We start from the raw sequence: 11,868 nt of genomic DNA, 5'->3' as shown, positions 1-11,868 counted from the left end.
TTTGAACAAGGACGAATCTAGGGCCATAACAGAGACGGGAATGATGTGGGCTTTTACTCATGGAACATTTGCTGTGTGTTCTAACAGCCCCATGAGGTAAGAACCTTTAGTTTCAATAGGAGAAACTCAGAGAAGCAAAGTAACCTCCCTCGTCCTCCCTCTGTCTGTACCTCTCTCCTTTCCTTCCTCCCTCCATCTCTTCTTTCCTTCCGAAGGATCTCATGTAGCCCAGATCAACCTAGATCTGGCTCTGCAGCCAAGGATGATTTTGAATTTGTGACTCCTGCCTCCTGAGTGCTGGGTTACAGGCGTGAGCCACCATGCCCAGTTTTATGTGGCTCAAATCCAGGACTTCATGCGTGCTCTGTAAACACTCTACCGACTCAGCTACATTACCATCTCTCCTTTTGCCTAGTAATTTATCACTCAGCACCCATAGATTGAGCCGAGGTTTTGTGCCAAGATCCAAGAGAAGACTACCTCTTATGTCCTCTAACAGTGACAGTATTGGGGGTCGGTCACACATGGCCCTAGTGAAGTTCAAATCCAGATGTATTTCCAAATCCTCGCTTTGGTTCAGTATACAATCCTAGGTCAGAGTTGAGCTGGGCTGTGCCCCCGTCGTTGCTGGACTTTCCCCCCCATCTCAACCTCTTTAGGAAAAGTCTGGCGCCAGCCAGCACCTGTCCCAGGTGAGTCCTCGGAGGCCCCGAGCGTCTCCGGAAAGTGACGAGCGGCTTCGGCAGGTGGGGCGGGGCCGGGGCGGGGATGGGCTTGGGGTGGGGCCAACCAACAGCCTGGAGTCCCACCAGATCCGGGATCCGAGGCCGGTGCCCCGCGCCCCGCGCCCCGCATCGCCATGGGGGCCTGTCTGGGGGCCTGCTCGCTGCTCAGCTGCGTGAGTGCCCTCCCCGTCCCTGCCGCGGCCCCGCTCACTTTTACTCTACCTTCTTCCTCCGTGTACTTTCTTCTTTTTGCTTCCTCCAAACTTGCCTTTCTGGGGCCCCACTGGTGTCCTTCTTATCCTCATCCCGCAGCCGCTCCACTTCGGCCGCGGTGCTGGACAGCTGGTGTCACGGCTCGGGTGACCGCGGGGGAGGGGTGGGGCGCGGCCCGGCGCCTTTGGCGTCGCCACTCCGGGAACCGGGACACCGAGGCTGGCAGCGGGTGCAGGGAGCCCCGCGGCCACTGCGCGCTTCCCAGCTCGGAGCGCCCCCCGGGTGCGTAGCGCGTCTCTCTCCAGGGCGCGCGCGGGACTCTTTGTGTAACTGGCAGGGTCCCGGCCCCGCTGTGACTACGTTTCTGTCTTTCTGGCAGAGCGTCCGTCCTTCTGTCTGCCCCTGTCGCTTGGCTCAGTCTGTTCTTTTGTGTTTGTCCCGTTCACATCTCTAGGGTGCGGGCTCCGTCTGTCTGTCTGAGCGTCTTAACCGGCTCCGTCTGCATCCTCTCTCGGCGCGCAGTCCGGCCCGCTCACTCTAGGGCACTCCCCCTGCAATCGCTGGACCCTTTCCCTCCAGCTCGAGCTGGAAAGGGGATGGGGGTTGGGTGAGAAGGGTGGGAAGGAGCCCCCCTCTCTCAGCCCGCTCTTGAGCGAGGTTGGTGTCGGTTGTCACTGACTACCTGTGCCAAACTTTGGGTTTGGGAAGACTCAGAAATCGAGAGAGGTTGAGTGTGCCCATCTAGTCGTCAGTGTTGGGGACCAGGCTGGTGACCGGCCAGCTCTGTTTTGGGGGCAGCAACTAGCATAGGGAAGGGGATTGAGCCATACCCGGCCGGGAGGCCCCTACTTTCCCAGCCCCCTTTCCTCTCCTTCCTCCCCTCATTAAATCTGTGGTTCTTTCAGACAGCTCCCTCCCCTTCTGGCCCCACACAAAGAGGGGCGGAGAGGGGCTCCCGGCGGCTGCTGAAGGAAGGAAGGTTTAGGACTTGGATCCTTTGTCCCTGATTTGTGTGCGTGTTAGGAGCGGATGCCCAGGAGAGAGCTGGGCATCTAGAGGTTTTCTTTGTAGCCATTTTCTGAGAGTGAGCTCAGTCTGGAGAGGCAGTGGAGTGGGTCCCTGGACACAGCTCTTGTCCTCTCTTGGGCCTTTCTTTCCACTGAAATGTGTGTGTGTGTGTGTGTGTGTGTGTGTGTGTGTGTGTGTGGTGTGCCCTAGCCTGAACAGAAGATCAGAGTAAAGCTATTGCTTGCTGATGCCCATACCCCTTCCTGGTTTGCTTCCTGGTTAGAGAGGGAGACCTTCCCACTCACAGGCAGTAAGATCCCCATCTGGTCTTGCCTGGTTACCAGTGCCCTACTGGGACAGGGGTTGTGAGGGCAGTTCTGCCAATCCTTATATCTCGATCTCTCCATGCATGAGCTAAAGGCCATGGCAGTACCTCCTTTGGTACACTCTTGGTGATATGGACAGATGAGAAGTGGAAACTGCCACCCGGCTCCTGTGTACAGTGAGTGGGCATTGAGGGAGCTGTTGCCTCCCTGGAGGAGGTGTAGGTGGAGAATTCCATCTGCAGAACAGAGCCAAGAACTGCTCTGAGTCACCCAGTCTGCAGTCTACAGAGCCAAGGCCAACCAGGCTTGCTCAGACCCTCAGCTTACTGGGGAGTCAGTTAGTCTCAGGTTACACAGTGAAAGAAAGCACAGGGGAATTCAGTCGGGTTTAAAATCTGAAGCCAGAGAGCTGAGAGATGGCTCAGCAGTTAAGAACACTGGCTGCTGGTCCAGAGACCCTAGGTTGGATTCCCAGCACTCACATGGCAACTCACAACCATCTGTAGCTCCAGTTCCAAGGTATATGATGACCTCTCTGATCCCCCTTGGGCACTGCATGCACGTAATGCATACAAATAAAACAACTAAAATATAATTTTTAAGAGTCTGAAGCGAGATGTAGAGATGCAGGTCTGCTACCCCACTATTCAGAATGTTGAGGCAGAAGTTCAAGATCGGCTTCCACTACACAGTGATTGTCAAGCAAGCCTGGGATATATATTCCTTGTCTCAAAAAAAAAAAAAAAAAAAATCTCCCTCTTGACCCAGGTGTCTTTTTTTACCCATGCCCCCACCACATTCTGGGGGAGAACCAGAAGCTACATAATGTCTAACATCTGTAAAGGACCTGCCCCTGGCTTTGTTTCCTCTGACCTTTAGTGTGCCAGGTGCTGTGCTAAGGCCCTGGATCCTGCTGTCTCACTGATTCTCCATGAAGCCCTCTGGCATTGCTATCCTGTTTTAGAGGTGACCATGCCAACAATGGCCACCACTCACTCTATCCTTATTGTGGGCACCCAGGAATTGAGCTGCCTTATGACTTAGGCCCAGCATTGCAAAAAGGATACTTATTATATTATTATTATATTTATTTATGTATTTATTTATAAATATTTACTTTCCTCGCTGCAACAAAGTACCCAACAAAAGCAACTTAGGGAGGGGAGGGTTTGTCTTGGCTCACCCGTGGAGGGGTCTGTCAGTTAAGGCAGAGCAGACAGGAGCGTGTAGCCGATGGTCACATGGCCCCAACAGTCAGGAACTGGAGGGAGATAGATGCTCAGATCTTTTTCTTCTCTTCCTTCAGCCGGGACTCTAGACCAGGGAATGTTATCATCTACATTTACATGGGTCATCCCACCTTGGTTGACTAATCTAGATACACTCCCCTCCCCTTATAGACATGCCTGGAGGTTTGTCTCTCAGATTATTCTGTATCCTGTCAAATTGACAGTCAACAGTGACTGTCACTCTGTATATGTGTCCTTTTGATTAATCTTCACAGACACCCCAGTGATGTGATTGATATTATTCCCATTTCTGACTGGGTTTGTGGCGTAGCTGGTAGAGTACTTGCCTAGTGTGGGCGAAGCCCTGGGTTCGATCCCCAGTATGGCATAAACTAGGCATGATGGTACACACCTACAACCTTAGCACTTGGGAAATGGTGGCAAGATCCTGCCAGGTAGTGGTGGCGTATACCTTTAATCTCGGCACTTGGGAGGCAGAGGCCAGTGGATCCCTGAGTTTGGGGCTAACCTGGTCTACAGAGTGAGTTCTAGGGTGGTGAGAGCTTACCATGTCTCAAAAACAACAACAACAACAACAACAACAACAACAAAAAACACCCAAAAAACAAACAAAAAAGTCCCAAAAAATAAAAGTTGAAATTTAAAATGAATAAAAAGAAGGATCCAAAGTTTTTGATCATCTTTAGCTTGAGTACTATGCCCGGGAATTGTCTCAGAGAACCAATCCCCATTTTGCTGGTGGAGAAGCTGGATCAGCTAGATTTGATGATTTCCTCACAACAAAACAGCATTAGATGGTATAGGGGGACTCTCCTGAATGATGGCAGCACCCTGCTTCCATGAAAAGTTGACCCGTGGGAGAGAAGGGTTTAAAGATTTATTTATTTGTATGTGTGAATGTATGTGCAAGCATATGTGCATGCACACATGTGCATCTACAGAAGCCAGAAGAACGACAGATGTCCTCTCTACCTTTCCCTTTGGGAGTAGATCTTTCCTTGATCCTGGGGCTCATGTTTTCTTGGCTAGGTTGGAAGCCAGCAAGCTCCAGCTATTCTCCTGTCTCCACTCTTCCCAGAAGCTTGGATACAGGTGTTCATGAGCCCCGTGATTGGTTCCGTGGGTTCTGGGATCTGAACTCTGGTCTTCAATGATGGTATCGAGCACTCTCACCCGCTGAGCTGTTTCCCTGGACCCAGGAGGGGTTCTGATGGGAAGATGGGAAGACCCCAGGTGTTTCTGGGTGCCTGGGTTGATGACAGGTTTTTGTATTCTGGCTGCGATCCAGATGTCCACTTCTGCCTGGCATTTGCATTGGTCAGGTGAGTCCTGCCCTAGAGGAGGAGACAGGCTGGGCTCACAGAGGGTGAGTCACACAGCCTGGATGGCCTGTGGTTTTAGGGAGGGTTGTGCATGTGAGGGACTGTGCAAGGCATGGGCTCAAACTCTGGCTTGGCATCCTCTTATTTGCCCACCATGGGCAGCACATAATCCTCTCCATGTCTATCGGAGCAACAATGATACCCACCCCTCACCAGTGTAGGAATGAAACAGGACGAACAGGGGTGCAGGAACACATTGTGTAGCAACCAAGCCGTAAATACCACATGGTGGCGAATTGCTGAAGACTGCCAGTGAGGGAGTGGGGATACCAGAGCCACCAGGAAACTCAGAGCTCTATATGCAGACCCTGAGCTTGACCAAACTAGTGTCCTGCCCGAGAGTTCATTTCATAGATAAGGACACTGAGTCCAGGGATGGGGAGAGAGAGAGCTTTCCTCAGGTCAAAGTTGAAAGAATTGGTGCCAAGCTGGCTCAGGACCCTCCCTGGAGAGGTGTGGGACAACCCAGCTGTCTCTCCCTCTGCAGTCGGAAGCTGGGGTGGCTCAGCCAGTGGAAGTGTGGTTTGTGGAGGCTGCAGGGTGCAGTCCTGCACCAGGCTTTGGCTTTTAGATGTCAGTGAAATGCTTATCATATCATAGCATATCATAGCATATCATATCATGTTATATAGTGTAATGTCTACCATTGGGGTCTTTGATGTTTGTTTTAGGCTTGAAGGACCTTGTCATTTATTTTAGTCAGTCCTAGTTAAATGACCCAGTCCAGCAAGTAAGTGGCACTGTCTGAGTGAATGTTGTCAGTTCTGGCACCCGGTGATGACTGCCACGGCCACCCTGTCTCCTGATGTCAGTCCTCTCTTCTGGGTGACTCAGAGCAGTCAGTGACTCTCTGCACCCCCGCTCCACCATCTGCCTCCTCATTCTGGGACCACAGTTCTGTCACGAAGGATAAATCTGCCGTCATTCTCCCTGGCAGTGGGTTCTCATCGCCTTTGAGGGGAAATGAGGCTACCGCCCAGTACCACTCCAGCCACCCTGGAAGTCCTGAAGATACAATGTGGCTGCTGCCTCTGCTGTCTTGGCCTTCCCTTCCTCTCCCTCCTCTCAGTCTCCCCTCTCTTTCTTGGTACTTGTTTTCTTGAGATGGGATCTCACATAGCTCAGGTTGGTCTTGAACTCATGTAGTTGAGGATGGCCTTGAACTCGTGCTCCTCCTGCTTCTGATTCCCAAGTTCTGGGAGGACTCACATGGCCTATCACCCTCAGCTTTGTCAGTTGGCCTTGCTGGGTATTGAACTCAAGAGCGTAGCACACAAGGCAGGTGCCCAGTGCCTCTGAGCTATAGTCTGGCTTCTCAGCTGGGACAACAGGTTCAGGGAGGTGAAATGGCTCGCCCAATCCACCTTTCCTTTCCTTTTCTCTTTTGTCCTTTCCCTTCCCCTCCCACTCCCCTCTCGCTTCTTTTTCTCTTCTTCCCACTCCTTCAGGGTCTCATGTAGTCCAGGTTAGCCTCAGACTTACAAGGTAGCTGAGGATGACCTTGAACATCTGATTCCCCTGTCTCTACCTCCTGAGGACAGGTGTGGACCACCTCACCCAGGATCTAAACCAATATGCAGGTTAGGCCCCAACTGAGCTACATCACAGCCCCCAGCTTTGTATTGTGGCAACATACATATAAATTCTGCCACTACAGCTGTTATTTCCTTTGAACCAGTACTTGGTATGTGACCCTGAAGCCCAGGCAGACGGGCTGAAGGGGCTCCTGCCTCGGCCTCCCTTGACTTCATTTTAGCTGGTTTTCTTGCAGTTCAAGAACATCGAGTTGTTCACACTGAAATGCTGCTGTCACCAGCACCATCTGCAGCGTCTTTTCACCTCTGTAGACTGAAACCCCTGTGCATGTTGACTCTTCAGTCCCAGATCCCCACACCAGCTCACCGAAACTTCCTCTCAATGAATTCTGCTGGGTTCCTTATACCATGCATGTCCTTTGTGCTTCAATTATGTCAGCCGGAACTGTGTCCTACAGGCTGTGGCATGTGTTGGAATTTATTTATTTATTTGTGACACATCTCACCCTGTGGCCCAGGCTGGTCCTGAACGGTTTCTGCCTTCCAGTTGCTTGGGTTTACAGGCATGCACCACCACACCTAGCTTTTCCTTTTATAGAGTTCCATTAACATCCTAGTGGATATCTAGACCAAGCTTCATCTGGTCACCCATATAGAGTGGGGTTGCTCAGCCTGCAGGCAGCATGTGTGTGTGTGTGTGTGTGTGTGTGTGTGTGTGTGAGAGAGAGAGAGAGAGAGAGAGAGAGAGAGAGAGACAGAGACAGAGGCAGAGACAGAGACAGAGACAGAGACAGAGACAGACACACAGAGAGAGTATTGGTTTGAGTGTGGCTTTCAGTTCTTTCAGATATACAGCTAGAAGTGAAAGCCATTTTGTTTTAAACACAACTCAAACCCATGGCCCCTCCCTGAGTTAGCTCTTCTGCCTACTCAGTTCCCTACAAATGTTTCTAGGGACAACAAGGAGGGAAGATGAATGGCTTAGGAATACCCATACCCAGCTGGCTCCAGAGCTGTGTGGCTTGTCGGGAGAAGTATCAGTTCTTCACTGCCACCAGTGGCAGCCACTTTCTGGGGTTCACTGCAGAGAATTTCAGATTCCAAGAAGACTTCTTGCCGCAGGTCCTAGTGATCCATTTTATCTCGGCACTCAGGAGGCAGAGGCAGAGGCAGGCAGACCTCTGTCAGTAGAATCAGCCTGGTGTACATATCAAGATCCAAACCAGGGCTGCATAGTGAGATCATAACTAAAAAGGAAAGGGAAATGGATGAGGCAGGAAGATGGAAGATTAGGAGTTCAAGGCCATCCTCAGCTACGTTGTAAGTTTGAAGCCAACCTGGTCGACCAGACACTGTCTCAACAAATTGAGTTGTTTCTGCATTGCGGGAGACTGAGCCAGGTCTTGTGCCAAGCCAACACTTAATTACTGGGCGGTGTTTTCAGACAATTTTTTTTTTATTTTGAAATAAGATCTCACTAAGTCATCCAGGCTAGCCTTGACCTCACTCTGTAGCCTAGGCTACCCTGAGCTTGTAACCTTTCTGCCTTAGCTTTTTTGAATAGCAGGTATGCACCCCACATGTGGCTAAAGCCTTTATTATTTTTTTTTGTTTTTTGTTGTTGTTGTTGTTGTTGTTGTTGTTGTTGTTTTTTCGAGACAGGGTTTCTCCATGTAGCCCTGGCTGTCCTGGAACTCACTCGGTGGACCAGGCTAGCCTCAAACTCAGAAATCCACCTGCCTCTGCCTCCCAAGTGCTGGGATTAAAGGCATGCACCACCAGTGCCCGGTTATTATTTTTATGTTTGTGAAATCAGCAGATGATAATCTAATGTGCTACAGCACACACACACACACACACACACACACACACACACACACACCCCTACCTGCCCCCATAGTAGAGCAGTCCTGTTGTGGAATACCATGATGTATATATACGACAGACACCTACCTGGTTGTCAGCCTCCTCCTGTTACTTCTTGCCATGGACAGCTCCATAGTGCACTTCCGGATTTTCTGTGAGCTCATGTGTCTCTCTGTCCTGTTCAGAGGCCAGTGTGTCTTTAGGAAGCAGTTCTAGTGGAAACTGGTCCAGACAGAGCCAGGGTGGGGTGCATATCAAAGGGGTGGACTTGTGTGCTGGGATGCACTGTGGTAGGCCTGTGTCTCTCTTAACCTGGGCCCTCTGGGTATGCTTAAGGCCCCCTGACACGCTGAGGTTTCGGATATCGGGAGCCCCTGGAGGAGCATCTGGGTTTTGACCTCTATGAACCAGAGTGAACTGAAACAGCATCTCACTGGAACCTGGTAGCGCGTTGGTCCGTTCCAAGTCACAAAGTTGAAAGTGTACCAGGCTAGAGGTGGGGCCTAATGGAACCACTCACCTGAGGTGGGAGGGGTTTGCTCCAGCAGGGATTGTTTGCTTGGCTGTGGAGGTTAGAGATTAAACTGCACTGTCATCCGGGAGCCTTGAGCTGGGCAATGATATGTCTGCGCAAAGCCTGGCCTCTGGCAACATAGTTTCCTAGGCCGACTTACAGACCTTGGTCATATGAAACTTTTTGGGGGTGGTGAAGGGATTGAGCAGGCTGGGTTCAAATGCATTATTTAGCTCAGCTTGCTCTTAAAACTAATGGTTCTCTTTCTCAGCTCTCAGGCTCTTGAGTGCTGGGGATTACAGAAGTGCATGGCTGTGCTCTGTATCAGTTTCACTTTTTCAGATGGGAAGCGTGCTATGCATGGATGGAGTGCTTTCCACCCGCCCTGCACTTAGCTAAACCTTCCGGTCACTTACTTCTGTCTCCTAGCCTCTGTACTGTGACGATGTTGCCCTATGACCTCTGCTAAGCCCTTTCCTCGTGTGTAAGATGAGACATCTCTCAGTCTTACTCAAAAATGGCTATAGCTAGGAGGCGGGGCTTCAGGAAACGACTGGAAGGTGTAGCCGGAAGTTGCTGGGGGGTGGAGCCTGTGACGGAGTAATTTTTGTGCTGCATTCAGCATCCTTGTGGCACTTGGCTTTGTGAGGGACAGAGAGTTTTTCCAGGGAGGTTTCAGTCTGGGAGAAGAGGCAGATGGGAAGGCAGTAAGTAACACAGTGTTGTGTCCCTAATGGGTCCAGAAAGTTCTCAGAGGAGCCAGAGCTTCGGAAGCTTCAGTCAGCCAAGCTGATCCTATGGGTGAGGGCGTTTCTGCAGCCGGGGCTGTGTACCCTCAGAGGGTGTCCGTTGTCCTTTGGATGAAAACCAGGGTAGGCCGCATGTCTGGTCCCATCAGCATCTCAGAGAACACATGTGCCTTCTCCACATTCCTTCCTCAAATGCCCCAGGTGGGCAGGAAGTCTTTCCCCTCTGGGTCTGGCGTTGCCTCCTGATCCTTTAAGCCCTCACCTTAAGTCAGTTCCTCAGGGAGGCCTTCTTAGGACTTGCCATTACCCAGTCCAAACCAGCCTGGTTTGCTCTGTTACAGAAGTGTGCATCTCTGAGTAGCCTGAAGAGTTGCTTGAATGCGGGCAACGTGTGCTGTAAGTTCTTAAGATCCACCAAAGACTGTTGCTCTTGGGTTCTTCAGTACCTGGTTGAGGACTTGGACTGTTTGCGGCTGGCCAGGGAGTCTGTTTCCTTAAGGCTTGTGCTTGAAGGGACTGGCTTTCCAGAGGAGTGAGGCTTTTCTTCGGTGACTCAGTGACAGTGTAGCCTCCTGAGTCACTCAGTGGTTTCAGCCCAGGAGAGATGATGGGAAGTGTTATGTCACCACCTGCTGCCCAGAATGCGGTCAGCCCCAGGCAAAACACAGCTGCAGAGAAGTCTCCATTCCAGATGTTTGAATGCCTGTCTTAACATGTATCTGGTTCTTGGCTGGACACTTCAAGTTCATTGAACACGTAATTTATGATTCTCTAATAGGTTCCCGGTACTGTGTCTGGGTCTGACCCCGTGAACAAAGCAGACAATAAATAAATAAATAATCCATCCTGTTACAAGGAAGGTACAAGACAGACGAGATACAAAGAACATTAGAGTCATAGAGAGTAACTGGGGAAGAGACAGGGCTCTCAAGGGGATTGCATTCTGTCTGTCTGTCTGTCTGTCTGTCTGTCTGTCTGTCTGTCTGAAACAGGTCTCATGGCATTCAGGTACACCTCAAACTCACTATGTAGCTGAGGCTGGCCTTGAACTCTTGATCCTGCTGCCCCAAGGATTATAGTCATGAGCCACCACACCTGGCTTGGATTTACAGTTTAAACACCCAGGGCTGAAGAGATGGCTCAGTGCCCTGAAGAGCACTGGCTCTTCTAGGGGGTTCTGAGTTCAATTCCTGACACCCACATGGTGGCTCACAACCATCTGTAATGGAATTTGGTGCTCTCTTCTGGTGTGTCTGAAGACAGTGACAGTGTACTTACATAAGTAAAATAAATAAATCTTTAAAAAAAAATTCCTTAAAAATTTTTTTAAATTCCTTTCTTCCTTCTCTCATGACTACCTGTAAAGAGTGCCTACTGTTGTGATTCTGCCTCCCCACCCCCCACCCTCTGGGGTTAAGGGTTGAGTGACAGGTCACATAGGTCATTCATCAGTGACAGTTGACCCTCTGGATTTTTTTTTAACCACTACCTCCACCTAAGCGATAAACAGAGTGACCCCAGCCATCTTCTGCTGCCTGCGGGTTTTGTGGTCCTGCATGGATTCAGTTTCAGTCCCTGGCTAGAAGATTAAATGGGGGGTCATCTCCCCAGCTCATCAGACTTGAAGACTAAGATGCTGCAGCGGGTGGGTGCTTCGTGCCCACGTGGGGAAGGGGACTAACGAGGCTACTGTCCCTGTCTCCCCTAGGCATCCTGCCTCTGCGGCTCTGCACCCTGCATCCTATGCGGCTGTTGCCCCTCAACCCGCAACTCCACCGTGAGCCGCCTCCTCTTCACCTGCTTCCTCTTCTTGGGGGTGCTGGTATCCATCATAATGCTGAGCCCCGGAGTGGAGAGTCAGCTTTACAAGGTGAGTGTCGGGGAGGGGCTAGGGAGGCGCCCGGACCGCCCCGCCTTCCACAGGCAAGGTAAGAGGCTGAAGTTCCAGGTACTGATGGTGTGCAGGTGGCAAGGGTGGGAGGACACCTGAACCTCCTACAGGGTGGATCTCAGCAGAGAATCCTATTCATCACGACTGCCCTCTGCAGGCAGGTCCCGGGAGGGCGTCTCCCCTCGAGTGCTGAAGCCCAGCACTTGTTTTGGCCGGAGCATGGGTGTGAATCCCTGCGCATTTGTACAGAGGCTGACTCTCCTGGGAGTTCCGTAGGCCTCTTAGGGGTTCTACTGAAGGAAGGAGGGGAAGACCGTTCTGAGAAGCAGGGCTTCGTATTGAAATAGGGGGTAGACTACGGGAGGGGGGCGTGGAGCGGCAGGGAAATGGTCAGCTAGGCGGGAGCCGT

General features: G+C 51.2%; 1 protein-coding gene across 1 annotated transcript in view; it reads left to right on the top strand.

The window, feature by feature from the left end:
- Positions 1-771: 771 nt before the first annotated feature.
- Serinc2 (serine incorporator 2) overlaps positions 772-11,868 on the top strand; it is a 22,794-nt gene continuing 11,697 nt past the window's right edge. Inside the window, exons 1-2 of the mRNA XM_031378822.1 lie at positions 772-898; positions 11,277-11,438. Of these exons, the coding sequence (XP_031234682.1) occupies positions 860-898; positions 11,277-11,438 (201 nt within the window). The 5' untranslated portion in view covers positions 772-859. The remainder of the gene's footprint in view (positions 899-11,276; positions 11,439-11,868) is intronic.

This window comes from Mastomys coucha, unplaced genomic scaffold (genome assembly GCF_008632895.1).
Source record: "Mastomys coucha isolate ucsf_1 unplaced genomic scaffold, UCSF_Mcou_1 pScaffold18, whole genome shotgun sequence".
In the NCBI taxonomy this organism is placed as follows: Eukaryota; Metazoa; Chordata; class Mammalia; order Rodentia; family Muridae; genus Mastomys; species Mastomys coucha.
The sequence above is the reverse complement of the archived record's forward strand: the minus strand, read 5'-3'. Positions and strand labels throughout refer to the sequence as shown.